Here is a 25,107-nt window from a genome sequence, read left to right on the forward strand (position 1 = left end):
TGCTGCTGCTCAGTTTCAGAGTGTTGGCAATCTTCTTATAGCCTAAGCCATCGTCGTGTAGCGCAACAATTCTTTTTTTCAGATCCTCAGAGAGTTCTTTGCCATGAGGTGCCATGTTAAACTTCCAGTGACCAGTATGAGAGAGTGTGAGAGTGATAAAACCAAATTTAACACACCTGCTCCCCATTCACACCTGAGATCTTGTAACACTAATGGGTCACATGACACTGGGGAAAGAAAATGGCTAATTGGGCCCAATTTGGACATTTTCACTTAGGGGTGTATTCACTTTTGTTGCCTGCAGTTTAGACATTAAGGTCTGTGTATTGAGTTATTTTGAGGGGACAGTAAATTTACACTGTTATACAAGCTGTACACTGACTACTTTACATTGTAGCAAAGTTTCATTTCTTCAGTGTTGTCCCATGAAAAGATATAATAAAATATTTGCAGAAATGTGAAGGGTGTACTCACTTTTGTGACATACTGTATATATATATATATATATATATATATATATATATATATATATATATATATATATATATATACATATATATATATCCATCCATCCATCCATCCATTTTCTATACCGCTTCATCCTCATTAGGGTCACGGTATATATTAGGGTCGCGGTATATGTATATATTCATATATATATATCTTGAATATCTTTCCTGATAATAAGTGGGTGATGTATTAGTAACAAAATGATGCCACATAATTTGATAGAAATGAAAATGATCACCCTATAGTGGGGGGAAATCAAAGACACCCCAAAAATGAACGTGAAAAAATGATGCAGCACACTGGTCCATTTTGCTAAAATGTCATAATAGCAACTCAAAATGACTCTCAGTAGTTTGTGTGGCCCCCACGTGCTTGTACGCATGCCTGACAACGTCGGAGCATGCTCCTAATGAGACTACGGATGGTGTCCTGGGGGATCTCCTCCCAGATCTGGACCAGGGCATCAATGAGCTCCTGGACAGTCTGAGGAGCAACCTGGCGGCGCCGGATGGACCTAAACATAATGTCCCAGAGGTGTTCTATTGGGTTTAGGTCAGGTGAACGTGGGGGCCAGTCAATGGTATCAATTCCTTCATCCTCCAGGAACTACCTGCATACACTAGCCACATGAGGTCGGGCATTGTCGTGGACCAGGAGGAACCCAGGTCCCTCTGCACCAGCATAGGTTCTGACAATGGGTTCAAGGATTTTATCCGATACCTAATAGCAGTCAGGGTGCCATTATCTAACCTGTAGAGGTCTGTGCGTCCTTCCAGGGATATGCCTCCCCAGACCATCACTGACCCACCACCAAACCGGTCATGCTGAATGATGTTGCAGGCAGCATAACGTTCTCCACGGCATCTCCAGACCCTTTCACGTCTGTTGCATGTGCTCAGGTTGAACTTGCTCTCATCAGTGAAGAGCACAGGGCACCAGTGGTGTAGTTGCCAATTCTGGTGGTCTATGGCAAATGCCAATCGAGCTCTACGGTGCTGGGCAGTGAGCACAGGGCCCACTACAGAACGTCGGGCCCTCAGGCCACCCTCATGGAGCCTGTTTCTGATTGTTTGGTCAGAAACATTCACACCAGTGGCCTGCTGGAGGTCATTTTGTAGAGCTCTGGCAGTGCTCATCCTGTTCCTTCTTGCACAAAGGAGCAGATATCAGTCCTGCTGAGGGTTGAAGGACCTTCTACGGCCCTGTTCAGCTCTCCTGGAGTAACTACCTGTCTCCTGGAATCTCCTCCATGCGTCCAGGTACCGCGGTGATGCCCTGGCCCAAATCTGGGAGGAGATCCCCCAGGACACTCCGGACATCATCCGTAGTCTCATTAGGAGCATGCCCCGACATTGTCAGGCATGCGTACAAGCACGTGGGGGCCACACAAACTACTGAGAATCATTTTGAGTTGCTATAATGACATTTTAGCAAAATGGACCAGTGTGCTGCATCATTTTTTCACTTTAATTTTTGGGGTGTCTTTGATTTCCCCCCTCTATAGGGTGATCATTTGTATTTCTATCAAATTATGTGGCATCATTTTGTTACTAATACATCACCCACTTATTATCAGGAAAGATATTCAAGATCATTTTTCCCCCAGTTTAGATCTGATGTGTTTACGAAGTGTTCCTTTAATTTTTCTGAGCAGTGTATATACACACACACATACACACACTTCCTGTCAGCATTCAAAGCAAGACGAGCAAGGAGCAGAGACACAAAACGTTCTTTAATTGTTGAACCAGCTCACTGCCTCCATGACTACCTCAACTGACAGACGCACGCACGAAGTGGGAGGGGCTTCCTTCACAGGGCGTGGTTGGTGGCGGTGTGGAGGCTCCTCTCATGCAGGAATTCTTCAGTAATGAAACGATGTCCTTTGAGTCTTTCCAGTTACAACAACGGTCCAAGTGACAAGAAACCCTGAAAGGCAACGCAAACATCACCTTGTCACGATATCACCACCCCGTTTAGGCAGTGTGCTTGTGCCACAGTGCGCAAAGTTACCCTACCAGCGTGTCATGGCTGCTCCTCGTTGCCGGCGCTGGGCGTCCGATTGCGGATTTGACTCCTGAGCTGCTCGATGAGTTCTGGATTCTGTTGCTGCATCTGCTGTGCAAATTGTTGACCTCTGACCGAACACAAACGGCAACATGAGGGTGAGCATTTTCATGTTGCCTGATGTTAGCATGTCGTTGATGAGACTACTGAGGTCACATGCCCCATAAACAATGGCCATTGTGTCCTCAAATAGGGTTTATTATCTAGTGGCAACACCTGGTGTGATGTCTTATTTATTAAAGTGGATAACCACCTGACGATTAATAAGGGCCGGGGTCTAATAAAGCTGATGTCACTATTTGAGGAAATCCATTTACAATTACACCAATACGTCCATTAAGTATTTCATGTGTTCATGTACGTACGCTTGGATAAGTCCTGATAAATCTCCAGCTGATGCACCCCCCGGGACTCCGCCGCCGCCTCCTGCTGCTGCTGCTGCTGCTCCTCCTCCTCCACCACCACCACCACCCATCCCACCATACGCTCCAGACATCATTCCTGACATCCTGCCACACAGCACTACCATCAGTAGGCAAGACACATACTCAACAAAAGTGGGCACGCACACACACACTTACATTTGCTGGACCTGAGGGTTGGTCATTAGCGATGACGCCTGCAACAAACACCACTGATCACCACTAGTCACACAAAAACTGACTGACAGCAAGTGTCACATGACCCAGTGATAACAGTAACAATGACAGTGGGTGCTCTCACCATGTTCATGAAACCAGGATTACTGAGCAGTCCAGCCAGGTCCACTCCGCCTATTCCCGCCGTCTGACACACAAACACACAAGTGAGCAAAAACACAAGCGCGCAAAAACACAAGTGCACGCACGCACACACAGTGTTTCTCAGAGGACTGCAATCTATTTGTGGTGGGTGGTTCGGGGCGGGGTTACATCATCTAATTTATATAATTGGCAATGATCCATGTGCATATTTTTTATGGATGCAGTGGGAAACAAAAAGTGAGTTAAAAAAATATGAAAAGGGGGCACAGCAGATGAGATGCAGATGAGATGTGTGAAGTATCAAGACTGTCCAGAGTTGGAGCGACAATCTACATTCAGAAATAGTCCTATTATCGTTGAACAGATCTATTTGACAGTCCAATTTTATTAATAGCGGGCCGCCACAAATAAATGAATGTATGGGAAACACTGCACACACACAAAGCGGCATTATGTTTACGGGACTAGTGGTGTCCATCTTGTCTTCTGCGATCTTTAGGTTGGACTTGTACGTGTCGTTGTCAGGGTCCAGCTCTAGAGCTTTTTTGTAGAACGACACTGCCTCTGTGTGCTTGTTGAGACTTGCCAAGGCCAACCTGCAAACACATCACATGCTCATAATCTTTTAGTTTGACACAAACCAAGACAAAGCACTCCTTGGTGGTCGTAGTTACTTCAAACACTAAATCAGTCAATTACAATCAAGTTTTACATGACTTTACTTTGACCCACGTCAGGAAGTGACACAAAGCAAAACAACCGTGATGCTCTGCCTACAACAGAGTGAGAATCTTTACTTCGGATCAAAGAGAGCAACGCTGGACACGTGAACAAGTTCTCACCCCATCCTGCCGTAAGCTTTGCTGTAGCTTGGGTCGATACTGATGGCCTGTTCGCAGTCCTGCACCGCCCCTGCGTAGTTTCCCATCTTGCTCAGTGCTGCCGCTCTGATACACGTCACATGGCCACACATTCTGATTTGTATTCCACACTTGACATGGTTCCATCACGCATACATGTGACAGTGGTCTGGTAAAAGTGGGTGTGGTAGTAAGATGGCGGCACACTAACCTGTTGCAGTAGTAGACGGCGTTCTGAGGGTTGATGGTGATGGCTTTGGAATAAAACTCGACAGCGGCGGAAAAGTTCTCCACTTTCATTTGATCATTACCTGCGGAGAGCAACGCGTCAACAAGGCATCACACAGAGGACAGACGTTGTTGAGACCTTACCATCCGTCTTGAGTCTTTCGGCCTCTGCTTTCTCCTCGTCGCTGATTGAATTTGCTGTGGTGTTGTTGTTGACCTGCGACTGAGTGCACAAACACGTTACCATGTTACCACCACGTTAAGAAAAATAAAAAGTGGCGTCACATGCTGGCGCTCGAGAATACCTTGCCAGCGGTGGCAGCGAAGATCTCAGGTAACGTTAGGGGGACAGCAAGGCTCTGGTCATCCTTGGATACTTCAAACGCCGTCTCCAGACACTGGACCGCCACTGTAGAGGGCGTGGTTTTAGGAACGTCACACCTTCAAGACCATGGTGACTCCAGCTCACCTTCCAGGCTCTCCTGGGCTCCCGATGACAGATTCCCTGACTCGAGCTGCTCGTGGAGGAAGCGGATGATGGAGAAGGCGAGGCGCTTGGTGTCTGTCATGTCTGCGAAGGCAGAGACTGCTGTTGGACAGCCAAGAAGGGTGACAACACAACTTGTATCTTTGACAGCTCCTGCGACAACAACAAAGCAAAAACATTTTGTGACTTATAAAAGCTGCAGTTTAATTCTTCCATGGTTGTCCAGTAAGTTTGTACTCAATAAAATGCAACTGTTCTAGTTACTTCACAATTCTTGGTCAAATGTGTCAAATAAAACGCCACCCGGAAACGCTAGCAATCGTTAGTTTAAAGATGACTTGACTGAATATCCGCAATATGTCTGACTTATGCCGAATTGTTCATAGACTGCGACGAGAGTTGTCCGTGTCTTACAGTGTAGTCTAAAAGAAGCAAGATCACGTTAAATTGTCGATGTAAAGGGTTTGGTGTGATGTGAGAGCCACATTGACACTAAAGCTAACAAGCTAATAGACCACATTAGTAGGAAACATCGCGGTGCTCAATTGACGCAGGCTGAACTAAAAATGAAAGGATACTATTTGTTTTCCTACCAAATGTTTGAGTATTGCAGACGACGTAGACGACCACAGTTATTAATTTAAAAAAGACGTTGTTGTTGTTGTTGTTATTGCTCCTTTTACTCCACAAGGCGCTGGAATCAGCCAGTTGGTTTTGGGGCGCGTGATTATGACGTCACGAGCGGCTACGTGCCGGAGAAGCGACTTGTTGAATTAGCTTGTTCATATATTCATCAATGTCAGGAAATAGAAGATGCTCGTATAAATGTGTGCTAGTTAGCATACTGACAGTTGTCAGGAGATAGTTAATGTACAATGGTGTGCTAGTTAAACAGTCTTTAAAGTGTTAATTTTTGGCATTTAACTGCACTTCACACTCCGACACGGCAGGTGGCGCCACATAGCCGTAATAAAGGCATCACAGTCAAATAATATAAAGAAGAAGAATTCATTGATGTACTGTGTTGTCTCCAAAAAGCCATAATAGACTTACTGCTTTATTTTGTGCACAAACGGTGAATAAGAGGTGAGTTAAAATGAAGACATTTGCATTAGACTGACTGTCGAAGAGCTTATTGAAGAAACAGTGACGTCGTCTCTTCTAACAAACAGCCGGTTGAAAAGGTAAAGCAATCCTCCACGTCACCTTCAAAGTGACAAAAGTCAACCTTGCTCATTGTGTTGTTTCTGCACTGGATCTATATGTTGCATTTAACTTGCATGCATGGTCGTGTGTTTGTGTGCCAGGTAGACAGAGCATGATGAACATGAATTCTAGGGGCAAGAAGAGAGTCCTTTTGCCCAGCAGACCGTCCCCACCCACCGTGGACCACATCCTGGAGGACATCAGTGGCGCTGCTCCTACCGACCCGGTCTTCAGCATCCTGGAGAAGCCTAATGGTTCTGATCCACTACACTGCGTGCTTCTTATATTGTCTTGTATGTTTTAGCAATTACTGTGTTGCGTCCTCAGTGTCTTCGTGTCCCGATGAAGACGTGGAGCGGACGTTCCAACAGTGTCGTCGCCACGTGGATGTCAACCAGCAGCTGCATGATGCTAAGGTCCACTTGATACGTCAGAGGGACGAGCTCCGAGCGTCGGGGGAGCGTCTGGACTGGGACGTGTCGGAGGTCAAAGGTGGACTACTCTGACCTACACTGAGTCAAACACTGACATCTGACCTTTGAGCATATCATCCGAACCTTCGTGTTGGCTGGTAGAGATCCAAACCACATGCTGGGAATGTCCGATCGATGGTGATGCACGTTAAGATGGACACCTTTCTGGCTGCCCCTCTGAAACATTCCCTTTTTAGGATAATTCCTGGCATTTCATGTGTTTTTTCTCACTTTTGCTTGTGCGTTGTTCAGGTCTTTGTTGTCATGTGTGACACTCCTCTTAATGAGTTGTCAATAAATGTCTCACAGCTTCTGGACAGCAAGCTTTGGATTTGTTAGCTAGTAACTAGTGTGTGTGTGTGTCCTCAGATAAGCTGACACTGTAGTGCAGTGGTTCCCAAACATTTCACAGTCGTGTACCCCTTCACACAAGTGACCTAAAGCCATGCACCCCCTACTCCTGCACACTTAAAAAACATAAACCTTTTTAATCTTCATTAACTTGAAATATTGAACATGATTGATTGGTTAATTAATTTTACAGTAAGTACTTCTGGTTCAAAAATGTGTATTTTCCGTGGTCAAATTTCCATAAAAGTTTTACATGAGCACTGATAAGTATTCATCCTACATATCTTTTATTTCAGCCAGATGTTGGGATCCTTCCATTTGAATGGGTTGAACTTGAGCTTCACTTTTGTCCTCCACTTGCAATCGCTGTGAGTTAAGTCTGCATATTAATTTGATACCAAATTGAAAGGAAAAATGTAACAAACATGATAAAGTAGTGTCCAAAGTACAAAAACACATACAACCAGGGATTATAAAGCTAATTTTCGGGGGAACCCCACTCTCTCATCCTGACATGCACATACATTGACAGTGACAGAGCTGAGATTGGAGCACTTCGACGATTATTGGGTCACTTTTTATTGGATGAAATCAATTGTGGACATTTCTGGAAGAAAGTCCCATCAAATGAGTCACCACAGGTTGTAACCCAATGTCTGACTTGGAAAAGGAAACAGGCCAGTCATTGTCAGAATTAGCTCCCTGCTAATGCGAACACACATCCCTATGGTTGGACTAAGAGTAATTTTCATTGTCAGTCAGTAGCGTGGAGTAAAATACATTAAATACAGAAACACGTCTTTAACCAGCTTTTATTAATGAAGAAAAAAGGAAGACATTTGACTGAGCTGTTCTGTACCTCATGGTGGATTTATTGGACCTCCACCGGTTCTGGTTGTGAAACATGCAGAAGGAGCAGTAATCCTCTATTTGGTGAGCGATCGTACGACTACAGAGAATATTCATGGCGGTTCTACTTTGACGGAAACACTGAAGCAGATAGGAATACATTAAAGAACTTCAGGGTCATGACCTTTTAATGTACAGGACACAACCATGGCTAGGTTAGACTTACGTCAGCAAATGCATCAGCATGCTGTCTTTTTTTTTTAAATACTGAATTATTTACAAACCTGATGAGAGGACACAGGCAAGGCTGCTATGATGGACCCCTGTCAATCACTCATCAGTGTTCACATAAGCTTCAGATCAAACACAATGTTGCTAACACTGCATAAAGAAAGGAGCCAATCAAAGTGAACTAAGCGAGCGTGTCAGTGTAAGTAAATTGTCCATCACACTTGACATGTCATCTGACTTAGTTTGTGGTGAGAGTCTCATACGCAGCTGGCATTGCCTCCTTCAAAAGTTTGCATACTGTTTATGTGATTTGTATGTTGACTACATTTCTAGCAGGCAATGAGTATTCTACAAATATAAAAACTAGTACAAAAAGGTGTCACTTCCCGTCACCCTGGCCAGCCCGGACCCCCATGAACACTAAGCCGAAGACCTCAGGTAGACTAGATGGAAGCTTTGGTTACTGTTCAAGCTTGGATGCAGCGGACTGGAGAGGAAAATCAAAACCCAAGGTAAAGGCTAGCCCATGACTATTTCTTCTAGTGTCTTTCCTCAAATGTCTACTTCAGACTTGTGGGTGGTCTGGTGGGTCGCTTGGCCCCGAGCGTCTTGCAGGGCCGCTGTGGGACTAGGTGTATAGTTGAATGGAGTAACTCTGGCTGCCTTGCTTGGGCATCCTTGGCGGAAATGGACAAGTCCGCCGACATGCCCATCTGATTTTCCAATGGAGGCGGTGCTGTGGCTCCTCAGAGAGCTATCGGATTCTCCATCTTGGACATGTCTGAGGAGTGTTCGTCGCGCTACATCCTCCGGGTTTATTGAAGAAGATTCCGCCGTCGGAGAAGTGCTGGAGTTGATCTTGTTCTGAGAGATATCTTCAGTCTGAACTGTTGCGTCACTCATACTGCGTGATGCCAGAAGTATGGTTGGCAGTTTCCCTGGAAGAGACGCTAGTTTTGGCTTGTCCCCTTCTGGTGAAGGCACCAGGGGTAGTGCGTTGGCTGGCAGAGTGCTTTTCAAGATCTGAGGTACATCTTCATCCCTGATCCTCCTCCAGGTGACCCTATCATTCAGTCGAGATCTCTGCCCTCTCTTCTTTGTATCATCTTCGCTTTTCGCTCTTCCGCTTGAATCGGAAGATGACGAACGGAGGGAAGAACGGCTGGTCACTCGACTAAGGATGTTTATGCTTGGAGATGAGGAGTGACGTTTAAATGTTTCTTTGTCCTGCTGCTGTCTCGCTCCCCAAACTCTGGGCGGCCCATTCCGTTGGGCTACCCTGCAGGGGCTTTCCGAGCTGGTTCTCCTGGCTGGACGTCTTTCGGACAGGTCTCGCTCACTGGAGGTTGCTCTGGAGATATTTGTGGGCTGTTTCTGAGGTCCCGGCTGAGGTCTCTGGACTTGCTGTGCATGTCCAGCACCCTTTCCTGTGGCCTTTCGCGGAAACTGGGCAGCCGCCTTAAGCTCCTGGCAGCGGGACGAGCAAAGAAAGACAGCTGAGGCCCCTGGAACTCCTCGATGAGGCGAACCGTTCTGGGCTCGCGACACGCGTGGAGTGTCACGTTTTAGTCCATTCTTAGATTCCTTGATGAAGGTCAGCTGTCTCAAGAATCCATTAGAGTCCGACTCGCCACCACTTGAATGAACTGAAGTCATCCTGACCAGGTCAAATCGATTTGCAGGAAGGATTCTTTTCCCATTGACTTGGTTTTGTCTGCTGGTCACTTGGTTGGTTACCAGAGGTGAAAGAGGTCTGGCCTGCCTCACAGAATTTTGCATAAAAGGGATTCTAACTGGCGACTTCTGCGTTTTAGGGGGTGGGGATTTGTCAACTTGGTTGACAATGGAAGAGCGTCCCTTTCTTTCAGGGGGGCTGTTAGCGGGGGGGCTACTTGCTGGTGTGCTATTCTTTTTCTGACTAGGCCTGTTTGTTATCAGGGGTGGCGATATCCGCTTCTTCTGTGACTGTTTGGATGGTGTAGAACTTTGTGACGATCCAGAGGAAGAACTTTTTGGTATCCTTGGAGGCGGAGTGGAGCTCCTCTTTGGCAAAGACAGCTCAGTGTCCTGCGGTCTTCCTAATCGGTGAAGGCTTTTAGATCTGTGCTGAGCAAGCTCTGGGTTTTTTGGAGCATCCATCTTCGTCGATACTTTCCTGGGTGGAGGTCTTTGCGACGGTGCGGTGTCTTTTTTCGGAGTGTAGATCACTGTTCTGCCCCTGAAAACCACTGGCAAGTTTGGGACTGGCTTGCGCTGTGCAAAGTCCAGAGGTTTGTTAGCCTTTTTGTCTTTAGCAAACTTTTTTTCTTTGGGTGTGAAGCTGGATGTTGACATGAACGACATGACTGATTCGGTTTCTTCAGAAGAGAGCTCTTGAGACTTGGAAGCCTGAAGTCCTGTCACAACAGAATTAGCACCTTCCTGAATGGCTCTCCATTCCACACTGTTGAGGTCTGAGTCTTTGTCCCATGCCATATCATCACTGTCCTCGTCCATGTTCCAGCATTCAGAGGCCTTCTGCATTTGTTTTGGGTTGTTCTCTGCTTTCTTCTTCCTGGCCATCATCTTCCGTCTCTGCTTGGGCATGGCAGATGTTATACATTTCTGAAGGAGGTCGTCCTCTGAATCCATGCTGACAGAACTTGGAGAACTTGGCTCGTCAAACTGGCTGTGGATGCTTAAGGGCTTGGCTTGTTGCATCATATTTAGGCTTTTGTTGTGCCTGTTTTTGTACCATACCTGCTGAGAATTATGGTCCTCAAACTCGGCATCACTCAGTGAACTAAGTGATGAGCTCAGTGAGTAGCATGCAGGGGATTCATCCTTAATCAGGTTTTGTTTTAGCCTGTGAAACCCTCTTGACTTTGCTTGGGAAACACCAACCCGGCCGATGTTGGTCATGCTCCGAGAGAGAGTATTTCTGCTGCCTTCCCTGATCCTGTTTCTGCTCATGTGTTTGCTGTCTTCTTCAGCATGGTAGAAATGTTTTGTTTCCTCTAATGAATGTGACATCCATCCTCCGTTTCTCTTTTGCCCTTCCTGATTGGCGCTACTTTCCAAGTTCTGTTTTATAACGGGTAACTCCAGCATCCCAGTGGAGCCCTGACATTTAATCTTCTTCTTATGACTGGGGGAGTGATCGCGATTCCTCTGGCTGGCAACTCTGTCGGCCACTTCCTTGCTCTGCATCAGCACTTTGTGGGTGGGAATGACGTGTTTCGTTGAGCAACCTGTTGGAATCACAGGCTGGTAACCCATCTTGTTCGGTTTGTGGAAGTGGGAGAATATCCTCAAGTCTTCAATCCTCTTTGCCTCCTCGTCGAGTATTCCGTGCTTAGAAAGGGGCCTTGCCCGGCAGTCTTTTACTGGATACTGAAGGGTTTCGTCACTCAGTGAAGTTGTGCTGGAGAAATTGACTGGTGTACCTTCAACCGAATCAGTTATGGATGAATCATCAAACTTGATGTCCTTCTGTGGTATGACAATTCTCCTCCCAGGACACAACTGGGTTTTCCCATTTGGGAGCATCATGTACACAGGAAGATGTAATGCTTTTTGTGAAGTAAGAAAATGAGGAGGAATGTTGGTCATCAGGGAAGGTCTAACCTTCCTGAACTTTGATGGCATTGCTGAGTTGATACATTCCTTTAGAATCTCTATGTCGTCATCAGAGTTGCCTTCACTGTATCTCTCTCCATTATCCAGCCCCTGCTCATCATCATCATGAAGATCTAGGTTGTTGTCACTTTGCTGGAGCAGGGGGGTCAGTTTGAGCTCCACATCTTTCTGGATATAGTGCTCATGAAGTGGCAAAGCACTCAAACTGGACGCACAGGAGAAATTCTCTGTGGGCTTTTCCACGGTGAAGTAGATCATTGAGTCCAAGTCAGGGGGAAGGTTAAACCTGTCCTTGGAGTCAGTGACCTCCATTAACTTTCGCAGACTGTTTTCCCACTGACCTGCCAATCCTGCTGTCTGCACTTCTGCTCCATTGGATTCGATGCAACACGGAGTCTTGCTTCGACTGGGGGGCATGGTTTGGCCGGGGCTGTCCGGAAGATCGCTTGGGCTGATGGTTCCATCGATCATCTCACTGCAGGGATCACTTTGGATTGAGCTGGCTATGGACGGAGACTCAAAACTGCCCAATGAACTGACTGAACTGCAGCGACTCATGACCAGTGGCGTCTCATGAATGTAGTTCTCGGAAGAACTAGATGGTGATCTGTCTTCCAATAATGCTGGTGAAGAGCCCCTGAGGAAGACCTTTTCCCTTTTGGCAGGACACTGAATCCCAATGGGATCGGTCTCTTTGCTTGGGAAAGTTTTTGAGTCAGTCATGAGCAACTGACTGTCACTCAGATCCTCCAAGGTTTCATCCTCTTCAGCCCTCTTTACCTCGTCTCCATCTTCAACTTCAATGATTTCAAGTGAGGAGTCACTCTCCAATTCATTGTCACTTTGTCCATCCAGCGCTCCATCCCCAGAAGACAGGGAGGACAAGGAGCTGCATCTAGAGAAGCAGATTGGCGTGTTCTCCACTGAGTATTTCTGGACTGTCTCCATGGTCCCAATGGTTGGACTTCTGCTGGTTGCCATTGGAGAAAATTTGGTTATGCTGCCCCCAGTCAACACACTGGGTACCCAGGCTTGCCTCCTCATGGCTTCAGCTGCCTGAACGTTAATTGCTGTCTTTGCTACGCCAAATTTAGCTACACTCTGAATGAGAGGGACCTGTTGATATGAAGGAGAGAGTTTTATGGAGGCCATGCTGACATCAGAGGATACTTTAGTGGACACACTTACAGGTGTTTGCACTGGGGGATCCTGGTTCTTTTCTGCATCTGTGTTCATGAGCTCTAAAGCAATTTTTTCTTTATTATCCACAGAATCTCTCTCTGGGATATCTTGCTGGGTCGTCTCACTCAAGATGGCAGGTCGCATGTTGAGGTATTCTTGATGAGCCACCTTCAGATCGAGCTGGTTAGGTCGTTGCTGGAGGATGAGAGTTTTTTGGGCAGGTCGGACTCGGTCTTTGCTGCCACAGTAGCCATCGCTGGTGCTGCCGCTGTTTAGGCTGTCTGTGGATACACTTGTATGAGCACTTTTGAGGCGCAATAACGCATGTGCCCTGCTGAGGCGCTCTCTTTGGGCCAAGCTACTAGTATCTGAGAGACGGCAGGGTGAACAAGACTTAGCACGAGCTTCATTTAGCTCATCCAATCTGTAAGGCCAATCTGCCAGGTGATCTTCAGAACTGAGGCTAAAACTGTCCTCGGAGGATGTGTGCATGGTTATGTCCTCCACTAATCTGTCAATTTTAGCAACTGTGTTGGTGATCTTCTTAGCTAGCTTCTCAGCAGCAGCAGACACAACATCATCAGATGCTTCCTGTCTCCTGTCCATCTGAGGTGGGTCCACATCCCTCTCGGGTTCATTGTCCTGCCTACGGTTTTGTAGGAAGTTGGAGTTGGTGAGGTACATGGACAGCATGGAGAAACTTCCAGTGTCCAGACTACTGGAGACGATGGGGGCTTCCTCATCATCAAAGCAACCGGAATCCGACGCGTAATCCTTGGCCAAACTTTCAATGTGGCGCAGCTGCTTGTTGAAGCTCAAATGCTTGGGATTTTGTTTTTCCAAGGTGTCAAAGGTCTCAGTGAGGTGTTTGGCATCCAGCTCCGCCTCAAGTGCCCTCTGTTTCCTCATGTACAGTGAAGGCACGCACGAGCCTGGGGAGAGGACCGAAGCATCCTTGTACTTGGGGGGTCGATTGGTCAGGAGGTTCCTCAAAGCTGCGGCACTGCCCATGGCAATCATCTTGTGTTTGGAGTGGATGAGGTTGCGCAGCATGCTAACTGCACCCAGGTCCCACAGCAGCTCCTGGTCTTTGGGACTTCTGGCAGAGAGGTTCCAAAGTGTTCCACAAGCATTGCTGACAATGGTCAGGCTATGTGAGCGCAGGTGCTGCAACAGAGTCTGGAGGCAGTTGTGATCCCGCAGGACTTGCCTGAAAAAAGAAAACATACACATGTGATCATTTGACAGTTTGACTGTCATCCCTGCTGGTCCATTCAGAGTTCAGTCTCTCTTCATCTACATTGACAAGATCATCAGGACAGCAAAGTGTGGAAGGATAACAGGTAAAACATGACAAAAATTCCACACAAACACACCTATAGTCTTCTCGTGCGGCCACCAGACTCGACACATTTCGCAGTATCCCGCCTCCACTTTCGATGATGGCAAGAGAGTTGGTCTGACAGCGGTATGTCAGTGTGCTGACCAAGAAGCCCAGAGCGCCGTCCACCGCGCACACCGCCTCCTTGTTGTTCATGCTGTGAGCTGACAGATTCCACAGAGCACTCAGCAGACTCTTCAAAGTAGACTCCTGGAAAGCAGGAAGGAGTGAGGGTGTGTTTAGCCTACCTTTGCATAAAATAACCCTTGGATGAACGTTCAGCAATCAAACTGATGGCAAAATATTCTGGAATGTTGGCTGTCTCTACCAATCTTGGGCAATGTCTATCATGGGCTTGTCAGTTACCTTGGTGGCCTGCAGGGCGCATGTCATTAGAGCGGACACACAGCCGACGTCTCGCAATACTCGCTTGCTGCTGATGTCGGCCCGCCAGGACAGGTTCCTGAGGATGCTGGAGACCACCTGGTGGAGCTCCTCGTTGTCGGAGCCCAACTGGCACACTAGAGCCTGCAGGCAACTTTTCTTGGAGCACAGAGTGGCCTGCGGGGGGACCACAGTACCATGGGTTTCACACGGGTAACTGATGATGCCATGCATCCTTTTAGCAAAACTTTGCGCATTGCTGCCCTGTGAAAATGCTACCTTGTTGACCACGTCCCCAAAGGTGAGGTTTGTCAAAGCCATGCCCGCATAGCGCCGCAGTGCCATGTTGATGGGGTCATTTTGCATGCCGTACATTTCTTGTTCTAAGTGGATGAGATCCGCCACCACCTGCAGTCCACCTGGAAGATAGTGCAGGGATCTCAGCAGCTGATCCAGAACATTCTCATATTTGAGTGTTTCACCCACCTAGTTCATTCATTGCTCGACGGAACTCTTCTTCAAAGGAAAGCTTCATGATGGCACATATGGCCTGGCAGATCTGAGGGTCTACGGGTTCTGGAATATCTGCCAAATAAATAAGGATAGAAGAACAACTGAAGATTTCTGGAAGTGTTTTCGGTTGTCTATTGGACTGATCTACAAGAAGGACTCAAGAAGGTGCCCTTTTCGCTCCAATCTGTGATTAACGGTTGTCTGGGGAGTGACACTCCGCTCATCCCTCAGTCTTGTGTACGGGTCCATATCTGAGCCACCAATAGAAGCTAACTAAACCAGTTTCGGTTCTCGGGGTACACTTCACTAAAATGGATCAGTTTACATGGGAATCAAGGGCAAAACGACTTACCTGTGATTCTGGTTTGGCCAGGTGAAGTCTCTGTGTGGTTCTCGATCCAGTCCCAGCCGCTGTCGCAGTAAGTTCTGATTTGCTCCAGCATGTGCAGAACCCTCATCTCCCGGCGGGCCTGGCCCTCATCCTGCTGGGAGTAGATGATGTTGTGCAGGGCGGCACTGGCCCAGGACTTGGCCTCACGGCTGCAGCACGCTGTCGGGCCACCGGCAGCTGTCTCCCCTGTCCCACCACCACCGACTGGAGCCTCATGAAGAATCTGGACCAGTAGGGGGACGCAGCCAGACTTCCTCATGGCAACGCAGCTGTCCTGAGAGCTGGAAAGAGCCAGGAGAGTCCGGGACATCTCCTCCTTGTCTCTGTTAGCCAACATGGACAGCAGCCAGAACACCATGTCCACCTGCAGGGGTTAAAGGTCAACAGTTTGCGTTCTGTCTGCTCTATTGATAGTTGAGACCAGACGGAACCCAAGTCCTTCTGCTGCAATAACCTGTGTCTTTGTTGTTATAATTGGTTGATATCATTTCCTGTGACCTTAAGTCTCAGACTGGCTTTCAGGGTCTGATCGAGTCTCCGATCAGCATTCAGAAATTTCAAACTGTCACTGTGAGCATTAACTTCGTGCCGCAGAAAGCTGATTGGCTACCTTGCTGGCTCCCTCTGTTGCCCCTTCTGTTCCTGCCGACGTGTTGTTCTCTGCTTCTCCAGCAGGGGGCCTCTCTGCACCCGAAAGCTATGCAAACACACAGCAGCAGAACACATAGATTGTTTTGCTCCTCATTAACATTTGTAATCATTTGGTGGAGAATGATGTTGACACTTGACATGAAAGTAAAAATGTTCCACTTTATGCACAAACATCCACTTCAAACACACATACAGACTCATCCACCCCACCCCCCTCTATCTCTCTCACCACAACATCTTGGCAATGATGTGCAATGTGTGTGTGTGTGTGTTGAATGAGCTATAATGTCTCACACCAAGCGTGCTCGCTGTGCACATTTGATCAGTGCACATGCACACTGAACAATGCACACAGCGAGACATTTTACTGCAAGATGCACAAAGATCAAAGAGACCACTAGGAGGCGTGGTGTGTGACAACGAAGATGACCTTTGGCCTGCTGAATTTTGGACTGGAGCAGGAACAGGAAGTGGCTGACTCGCTAACAAGGACGTGACCTCGTCGCCTCTCAGCTTTTTAACATTCTACGACGCTCTGCACCAACTGTGCAGCCTGCTGACAGCCAATCACTGCCCAGCTCATCTCCGTGGCAACCAGCCTGAGTCAGAAGAAGGAGGAAGAGCTGTCCACCACAGGACCCTCTCATTTAGGTGGCCAAAATATTAGGAACCATATGGGCTAAATGAATAGCTCTTTGACAGCATTAACTTTCAAAAGTCATGATTAGTGTACCGAATGAAGTGGCTATAGTGCAGTCATCACCAGTTGGCGTACCTCGGTCCAGATATGGACCCAGTGATAGCCCTTTACGAACGCGTGACCAATTAAAGTGAATGGGAAATATAATAATAAGATACTGTATAATCATGCTCCCGGACCGATCGCAGCGACAGTTTGCGGGCATAATTACTTGTTAGTTACGTGACAGCAAACGCGGTGACGTCACTCAAAATGAGCCAATGAAATAGTGTACTTCCTGAGAAGTGAATGAGAGAACGATGGCTCGCTCAAAAGTGAGAAAGGTTAATAGAGAAAATCGAACATTTAAAAGTGAATGTTCACTCTTTCAGAATCCAGTGCCAAACCGTTGTGTCTCATATGCTCTGAAACTGTAGCGCTGGTCAAAAGTGCAAAAGTGACGTGACAATACATGACAAAACATAGATCAATTGATGCAATTTAAGTGCCAAGATAATTGTGTTGTATTGAAATAATGGAGTGATGTGCAGGGTTTCATTACATTTGACATTCATATAAGCTAGTCTGTTTGATGCATTTTAAGGCAAAATGAGGTTCGGACCTTCACTGTGAAAACAAATTGCATAAACGGACCTTACTCAGTTTTAATTGAAGACCCCTGCTGTAGTGGATACTCTCACAGTGTGTGCGTGCGTGTGTGTGTTGGTATGTGACAGGGGTGCTGCTTGATGCTGGCAGTCAGAAATGAAGACAAACGGGTCAAACCAGAAACAAGCTGCGATTCCTGGAAAAAAAAAAAGCAGCGTGAGGACAAGAAGAGTCTGAAGCGGAGCAGTTTTGTCGAAAAAATCCCCAAAGAACACATTAGTTCTATTTGTGTGTCGTGATGATGTCGCTTCCTCCCAACAGGCAGGAAAAATGAGTCTCCCTGAGGACGTACCGGTCCATGTGTGGTACACAGAACCACATAATGAGCCAAAGGAAGCTGAAAGACAACAGTGCTCCAAGGACCAAGAGGTCCTGCCTAGGACGGGTCAGAGGAAAACAAGAACCTTGAGTCCAATGCGGATTTTCAGGGAAGACCTGAACCACTTCAAAGAGGATTTTTTAAACGTCTTCAAGGACTCCAGGTTGACTCAGGAAGACCCCCAAAACAGAACCGCCCTCAGTCTGCTGAAGGATGACTTGAACCAGTTCAAAGAGGACATGTCCAATGTCTTCAGAATAAAAGACAATACAAACACCAAAATAAAAGCCAGAGGAAGGGAGCACTCAGAAGAACGAGTCAGAGGACACCAGAAGCAAAGCTCAGAGGAGCAGGAGATCCACAAAGCGGCTGCTGGGAGGACACTTTCAGAACCACGACCAGACCAAATGGACATGAGGCCCAACGAGGACGTTTTGCAGGAGAAGACAACATCCCTTGGCATATCAAAGAGCTGTGGCACGTGGACAGGTAAGACAGTGGACCTCAACCTTTAACCCTAGCGGTTGTAGTTGTGAAGTGGCTGTGGCTTGACACGTCTCAGTGGTTCTTCAGATGCTGCAGGAGACCACCATGAAGAAGACGGACCATCACAGAGTCTTCCTCTGGACTTACTGGGACGCGTGTGTTGGCGTGACGCCGCCAGGTGAGTTGAGACAGAAAGTGTCCAAGATGTCACATGGTTTTGTTAAAAGCATAAGAACCTTCCTTTGATGCTGGACAGGCAGCAGTTGGATGGAACCTCCGTCAAAAACTGTAAGCACGCACACACACACACACACACACACACACACACACACACACACACGCACTCTGATGACACTTCTCTGTCTCGCCCAGTCGCCTGTTATTTGACCTTTGACCCCAACACGGCCAACGCCGAGCTGCAACTCAGCGAGTGCAACAGAAAGGCGACTCGCGTCTGGTCGAACCGGAGACCCGGTGAGCATCCAGACCGCTTCCAGCGCTGTCCTCAGGTTCTGTGTCGCGAGGGCCTGCTGGAGGCGGCGTACTGGGAGGTCCAGTGGAGCGGTGGCGCCGACGTGGGCGTGGCCTACAACAACATCTCCAGGGACGGGGACGTGGCCAGCTGTCTGCTGGGACACAACCCGAGCTCCTGGAGTTTGGAATGTTCCGCAGGAAGTTACTCTGCATGCCACGACAACAAGAGAGTCGCACAGTGCACCCCGCGACCTTTCACCCACAGAGTGGGAGTGTACCTGGACTGGCCTGCTGGCTCTCTGTCCTTCTATTGCGTATCCAAGGACACCATGGTCCACATCCACACCTTCACCTCCACCTTCACAGAAGCTCTCTACCCCGCCTTCTGGGTTTGGCCTTACCAGGGCTCTGTCTCACTTTGTCAGGTGGAACTGGACTGGGAACGTCTGCTGCAATGACCTCCTTGTGCGCCTTCTTCTACACCTCCTTATACACCTTATACCTAATAAACATCTGTATGCACCTTCTACATCTTCTACACCTTGTGATACACCTCCTTACACACCTTGTTCACCTGCACCGACACCTTCTCCATCTTGGTCTATACCTCCTTATACACCTACTTCTACACCTATTATATACCTTTTTATGCACCTCCTTTTACAGCAAATGCACCTTCTTCACCTGCTTATACACCTCCTTCTACACCTTACACGCCTACACCTCCTTACGCACATTTTATACCCCCCTCTACACCTTCTTACACACCTTCTTCACCTGCATCTGCACCTCATGCACCTGATGTACCTTCTTATACACCTTTTTAAACACTTCCTTTTACACCGAGTACACCTTCGTCACCTGCTTATACACATTTGATACCTTCTTATACACATCCTTCTACACCTTTTATGCACCTTATTTTTCACCTGCATCGACACCTTCTACACCTGCTTATACACCTTTTTAAACACCTACATGTACTTGTACACACCCTCATGTATCTTTTTATTCACCTCCGTCCACACCTCCTTCTACACCTGCTTGTCTTCTACACACATGCGCACACTTGGTGTAAGCCTGCTCTTATATTTGAATGACTTGTTGACTGGGATGTGTGTGTAGTGTTTGTCTGTTTGACAGTGCAGGTGAAGACTGTGTGTGTGTTTGTGTGTGTGAGGGAGAGAGAGACCTGTAGTTGGCTCTCCTGACTCCCTCGGGTCTCCTGCAGTTCTTTCTCCAGCTGCTCCAGACGAGCAACACGCACCTGCAACACACACACACACACACACACACGCATGTCCAGATGCTGTTGTGTTGCGCTGATTCAGCAGGTTGCGTGGTGTTTGTGATATCACCTGAGTGCGCTGGATCATCTCCTCACTGGTTCCGAAGCGTTCCTCCATGACTGAGCGCACCTGCTGGACCTCGAACTCCAGCTGCTGGCGGATCAGATCCATCTGCAGAGAGAACTGTACCGCAGCCACAAGGTCAAAGGTCAGTACCTTATGGAGCGCATACACATGCTACGCAAAGTATCGTGTGCGTGTGTGCTTACCGTGTCGATGCGAGGCAAATGTGCCAGTTTCTGCGACAGCGCCTCCAGCTGGCTGAAGTACCAGCAGCGCTCCCGCTCTTCACGGTCAATTTCTCCCAAAAGCTGGTTCCTGCCGCGGGACAACAGCGCCATTAGCACTTAGCGTTAAAGAAGACGAAGGTGCACAATGAAGGAGGTGCTGCTCTCGAGGCGTACACTCACCTCTCCTTGTACAGCTCCTCTACGTGATGGTCGCTGAGCCGCCCGTCTGCTCCGCTGATGACCGCCGTTTTAGGCGGGGCTCCGTCCAGGAAGTGGTGCGGCAACATGACAGCGGAAACATCCCCGCTGCGGCAAGAGGCTTTCACCCGGCTTGCCGTCACAGACAAGGTGGAGGAGGGACAGGGGGGCGGAGGGAGAGCCAGGTGGTCTTCTGGCTCCGCCCCGGCTGGCCCTGCCCCTCCCAGACCGTCTGCCAGCAGCCGGAAGTTGTGAGCTTGATGAGCTTGATGCTTCAGCTCGTAGTAGTTGGTCAGGTCCATGTGCAGCTCTGCAACAGGACTTACTATTATCATCATCATCATCATCAACTGTTGCGCTGAGAGCGAGGCAGCTCCAATGAAAACATTTCTCTAACCTTTGAGCTGGTGCAGCACGTCACTGCGGCCCGACGATGCCAACGTTCCCGCCTCCTGCTCCAGTTTACACTGCAGCTGCTTGAGCACTTCCTGTGTGGTCGCCATGACAACAAGCCAATCAGCACAACAAGCTAAGTTAGGTAAAGAGCATTTTTCGTGCTAATTTTAAGTTCAACAAAACGAAAAGGTGTCGCTGGTGACCTTCATGCCGAAAGTCTCCGTCTCCAGCTTGGAAAGATGATTGGAGTTGTCCTCCAGCTCCCTCCTCAGGTGCGAGTTCTCCTTGCGCAGCGCCTCCACCTGGTGGGCCAGCTGGTCGTACGACGCCAACGGGTTGGCCATCTTCACGCTCTGTGGCGCCCCCTGCAGCACACGCAGCGACGAATCAGTTGCAGCCACCTCGCTTGCGCTTGGGTCACATTCTGTATGTCACATTACTTAACACCACGCTACATCGTGCTACGCCACGCTACAGTCCGACCTTCAACGAGCAGCCTGCAGGAGGACCTGTTTATTCTTTGTGCGTGCTGCCAGTCAAAACACGTTAACGTTATCGGTGGTCTGAACACGTCTGTAGGCGGAGCCTCAGAGGACTGTGGGTAAAAAAATTGACTGAATGACTGTTATGAAAGAGATGAGCGAGTGGAAAGATCAATAAACAAACACAGAGTGATGCCTGGGGGATGGGGGGCACGTTGCCATGGTGACTCAGGACATCGACGCATTAGAGGTCTTTGATGTCTCACACACACACGAACACACACACAGTTGCTATGGAAACGTCCCACATGAGACAAGAGTGTGAGGAGATGAAACAGGAAGTGAAAAACGATACGTGATGACAAACAAGGAAAAGAGATGGCCACCTTGGCGACCAGCCATGAAGTCAACAAGTCATCATCATCGATTTTGTCAAGAACAAAAAGCATCCATGACTCCGCCCAAACATCCTACTTCTCTCCTCTGCCACGACTGTCTGGTTACCGTGGCAACAGCATCCCCCAGGCAAGGAGGCAGAGTAGCAGTGTGAGGTCTTAGCTTAGCATTGGATGCTAGCAACTTACCAGTTAGCCTAGCAACAGCAACCTTTAGCATCATAAGAGCCATTTTGCCTCCTCCTCCAATAAAAAAAAAAAAAAAATAGTCTGGAGCCGCAAAACATTACACAGCTTATAAGCCTGACAAAGGGGTAATCTTTTTTGAAATGTTACCTGTTAAGCTGTAACAAATAAAAGCGCAGCGTGCATGTGTAGGCCTACTCTGAAATTGAAACACTGAACTGCAAGCCTTTTTCAGTGGTTCTCGTATTTGTTTAAAATGAAAACAAATGTAGCCAACTTTAACATAAAAAAATCTCATCAGAGTTCACATTTCTGCATATGAGTGTTGTTACGCCTGCGCTCAACTGTCACTAATAACCATTTTATTGGTCCTGTCCTTGACTGTCTTTCATTTTCTCAATCATTTCTTGTTTATTTTTTAATTGGAAGGATAGATGCACTGATATTTTTATGAACGATTCTTTCATGTATTCGCCATCTGTGAACGCCTTCCCCCTCCTTCCCATCTCATGTGCATCCTAGTGTGGCCATTTTCTCACTAAATCTGGCTACAAACACTCTTGGTGACTTATTTTCCCAAAAGGGACTAGTGACAAATGTAGGGACTGGTATTTGGGGACGTAAAAGTGAAAGCACTTATTGTTCTGCGGTTGCTGCCGAGAGGTCCACCCTGCCTCACAGTAGTCACAATTGGTCAATGCACAGTCAGCTCCGGCGGCACACTATCTGCCTCTCCCGGAGTCACCACCTCTGCAATTAGCGTGTCAAGGGCTCCAAGCATATAGCCACAGCGCATTTTGCATTCTTTTTGAAAAGTCACATTTCCCATACTTGGGTGTTAAAAAAAAAAATCACAGAGTTCGGTGAAGGGAGCCGCAACAAGGAGGCCGAAGAGCCCGGAGCCGCAGGTTGCCGACCCCTGGCCTAGCAGGATAACAGACACCTTATAACCTTCTACCAAACAGGCAAGCTAACTAGCGCCCCCTACCTATATTGCTAAGCTAGGTCACTCATGTGTTTATGTCAATCAATCAATCAATCAATCAATCAATCAAAGTTCATTTATATAGCGCTTTACAATAGCCCACGGGCTCCCAAAGTGCTTTACAATAAGCCGATACATAAGAATATGTCCACCCAATACAAAAAACAAAGCATGAAGCCAAGATAAATCTAAACAATATTTCAATCAATAACTTAAGCTACACCCTCTGTTCCTTCCATTATTTGCACTACAATGTCCAGTATATGTGATAATAATCACTTCAAAAACAACAAACATTTAATCATCCTAAGGTAGGTTGTATTCGTAATTGGATTTTTCGGTACGGACCCTTCGGTTCAGAACAGAAGCGTACCGCTTTTTTACAAGGTACACATTAAAAGTCAGGCGTCTTCTCGGTAAACAAAAGCAGTGCGGCCCAGCCTTTGGCTAGCAGAGTAATGGCTAGAGATAGTGCCAAAAAGAAGTCAGAGATTGAAATCCCTCTTCCGTCGTTAAAGTCCTGGTGGAACACGTAAACGGACAAAGAAACTTGGATAAAATATAAGCAGAGTGCCGCCATTGTTCACTACAAGCTGCAACTATGAATACTGCACGTCAACCAATAAGAAACTTTACTCAAAATAAAATAATCATTCACACTCTTCAAACTCTTACTTGAACTTGAATGCATTGTTGCACTTTTCTAAAAAGAAACTCAACCATTGTTGTCAAAAGTACGGCCCAAGGGCCATTTTTGGCACATAGCTTGTTGTTTATCGGCCCTCTGCACATTCTACAATTCACAATAATTATCTCATTAATTAACTCATTAATTATCAATTAGATATGTTATACTGAAAACATTAAACTAATGTGCTATGTTGCCTATAAGACTAAGATCAGATGTTCAGGTTTTGACCTACATTGAATTGGTTTTAGCATCTTTAATGCACAAAAAGTATGTATGTATGTATGGAAAGTGATCTGCCCCCTCCCATTCTTCTATTTTTTGGTATACTATATCTATATTATTTTTATTATATGTGTATGTATTTATTTGTTTGTTTGTTTGCTAGCAGTTTGCAGGTTTTTATGTTTCATTTTACTAATGATGAAAGCTGATTAGATAAAAGCTGTGTTTTGTTCCCTTACTTACACAAAATGAAACAAACGGTGACCTTAAAACCCAGGTACATACCGAACCTTGATTATGGGTACCAATGCACCCCTAATAGATAGATATAATATGGCAATATGGCTAGATAGATTAATATAGTACAGTACATATAATATCTATGTGTACCACAGATGGATAGATGTAGTATAGATAGATAAATCCATTGTCATCTTTCTATCTTCATCATTTCTGCATCCTCCATTTTCCACCTCCCATCCCTCTCCCATCACTCCATCGTCATTCCTCCATCTTGCGCGAGGACAACCCCCCCAATAGAATAATCAAAGAACATGAAGCATGCGGCAAAAGACCACATGCTAAGATAAACACGCATGCACATGTCTTACATTCTAATAAGGACACAAAATATTCTGACCTTCACAGGAGCGTTTTGAGCTCGCCTCGCTGTAGCCTGCAACAGAACCGAACCAGGCCGACGACAAACCTCCGGGGTGGGGATGAGGGAGTGGGTGGGTGGGGTGGTGGGGGGTGGTAAGGTTGTCCGGTTAACCCGGGTTAGACCGAGCTAGGGTGCGAGGTGAACGGCTCGATCCATATCAATGTGCACGCAGCACCTTTTTTTGTTTTGGCTTCGGTATGCCGAAAAGAGCCGAAGATTCACGAAGGAGGAGGAGCGAGAGAAAGACAGACAGACGGAGGTGTCAATAATAAACAATAAATAAACGTTTCTTCTTTTTGTCGTTCTTACAGTCTCAGTGACGTCATCACCTAATCCCAGTGATAAATATTCATTAATAATGATGATAATGCTAATATGTCATGTCGAGGAGGCGAGTGCTTGCCGTTTTATTCCGGAAAGAAACTTCCGGTGGGCATTGTCTCCAAAATAAAATGTGAGCGTGTCTGTTTCATATTATGTTATATATTATATTATTATTTATTTTTACTTGAAATAAACTCTACGTGTTAACGAAACATTAACATCTTCATTCAAGA

The 25,107-nt window shown here is 47.0% G+C and overlaps 4 protein-coding genes across 7 annotated transcripts; 2 read left to right on the forward strand and 2 right to left on the reverse strand.

The window, feature by feature from the left end:
- Window positions 1-2,226: 2,226 nt before the first annotated feature.
- On the reverse strand, window positions 2,227-5,654 carry sgta (small glutamine rich tetratricopeptide repeat co-chaperone alpha). Of its 2 annotated transcripts, none has more exons than XM_054789887.1 (12): window positions 5,489-5,654; window positions 4,878-5,048; window positions 4,714-4,817; window positions 4,553-4,631; window positions 4,392-4,491; window positions 4,163-4,267; window positions 3,781-3,916; window positions 3,301-3,363; window positions 3,159-3,196; window positions 2,943-3,086; window positions 2,529-2,647; window positions 2,227-2,439 (listed from the first exon to the last, which is right to left on the reverse strand). In XM_054789887.1, exons 2-11 carry the CDS (start codon window positions 4,975-4,977, stop codon window positions 2,536-2,538), a joined length of 981 nt encoding a protein of 326 aa, XP_054645862.1. In that variant the 5' UTR covers window positions 4,978-5,048; window positions 5,489-5,654; the 3' UTR covers window positions 2,227-2,439; window positions 2,529-2,535. The 2 variants fall into 2 exon arrangements, with proteins under 2 accessions (XP_054645862.1, XP_054645863.1); XM_054789888.1 differs by having other exon boundaries at window positions 4,878-4,997; window positions 5,489-5,628.
- A 55-nt stretch (window positions 5,655-5,709) lies between these two features.
- Window positions 5,710-6,897, forward strand: c10h19orf25 (chromosome 10 C19orf25 homolog). Of its 2 annotated transcripts, none has more exons than XM_054789890.1 (3): window positions 5,710-6,079; window positions 6,207-6,355; window positions 6,429-6,897. In XM_054789890.1, the coding sequence occupies exons 2-3, from the start codon at window positions 6,214-6,216 to the stop codon at window positions 6,605-6,607; spliced, it is 321 nt and encodes a 106-aa protein (XP_054645865.1). In that variant the 5' UTR covers window positions 5,710-6,079; window positions 6,207-6,213; the 3' UTR covers window positions 6,608-6,897. The 2 variants fall into 2 exon arrangements, with proteins under 2 accessions (XP_054645865.1, XP_054645864.1); XM_054789889.1 differs by having other exon boundaries at window positions 5,822-6,079; window positions 6,203-6,355.
- An 826-nt stretch (window positions 6,898-7,723) lies between these two features.
- On the reverse strand, window positions 7,724-24,867 carry apc2 (APC regulator of WNT signaling pathway 2). 2 transcript variants are annotated; one of them, XM_054789884.1, is made up of 15 exons: window positions 24,527-24,867; window positions 21,129-21,290; window positions 20,927-21,017; window positions 20,512-20,839; window positions 20,311-20,419; window positions 20,111-20,224; window positions 19,945-20,019; window positions 16,085-16,171; window positions 15,436-15,838; window positions 15,057-15,155; window positions 14,850-14,989; window positions 14,553-14,747; window positions 14,182-14,396; window positions 12,812-14,015; window positions 7,724-12,739 (listed from the first exon to the last, which is right to left on the reverse strand). In XM_054789884.1, exons 2-15 carry the CDS (start codon window positions 21,267-21,269, stop codon window positions 8,558-8,560), a joined length of 7,383 nt encoding a protein of 2,460 aa, XP_054645859.1. In that variant the 5' UTR covers window positions 21,270-21,290; window positions 24,527-24,867; the 3' UTR covers window positions 7,724-8,557. The 2 variants fall into 2 exon arrangements, with proteins under 2 accessions (XP_054645859.1, XP_054645858.1); XM_054789883.1 differs by having other exon boundaries at window positions 7,724-14,015; window positions 24,527-24,866.
- LOC129188839 (E3 ubiquitin-protein ligase RNF135-like) lies at window positions 17,554-19,772 on the forward strand. Its single transcript, XM_054789885.1, has 4 exons — window positions 17,554-18,281; window positions 18,366-18,456; window positions 18,535-18,566; window positions 18,651-19,772. Exons 1-4 carry the CDS (start codon window positions 17,744-17,746, stop codon window positions 19,208-19,210), a joined length of 1,221 nt encoding a protein of 406 aa, XP_054645860.1. The 5' UTR covers window positions 17,554-17,743; the 3' UTR covers window positions 19,211-19,772.
- Window positions 24,868-25,107: the final 240 nt, after the last annotated feature.

The sequence above is a fragment of the Dunckerocampus dactyliophorus genome, chromosome 10, assembly GCF_027744805.1.
Source record: "Dunckerocampus dactyliophorus isolate RoL2022-P2 chromosome 10, RoL_Ddac_1.1, whole genome shotgun sequence".
In the NCBI taxonomy this organism is placed as follows: domain Eukaryota; kingdom Metazoa; phylum Chordata; class Actinopteri; order Syngnathiformes; family Syngnathidae; genus Dunckerocampus; species Dunckerocampus dactyliophorus.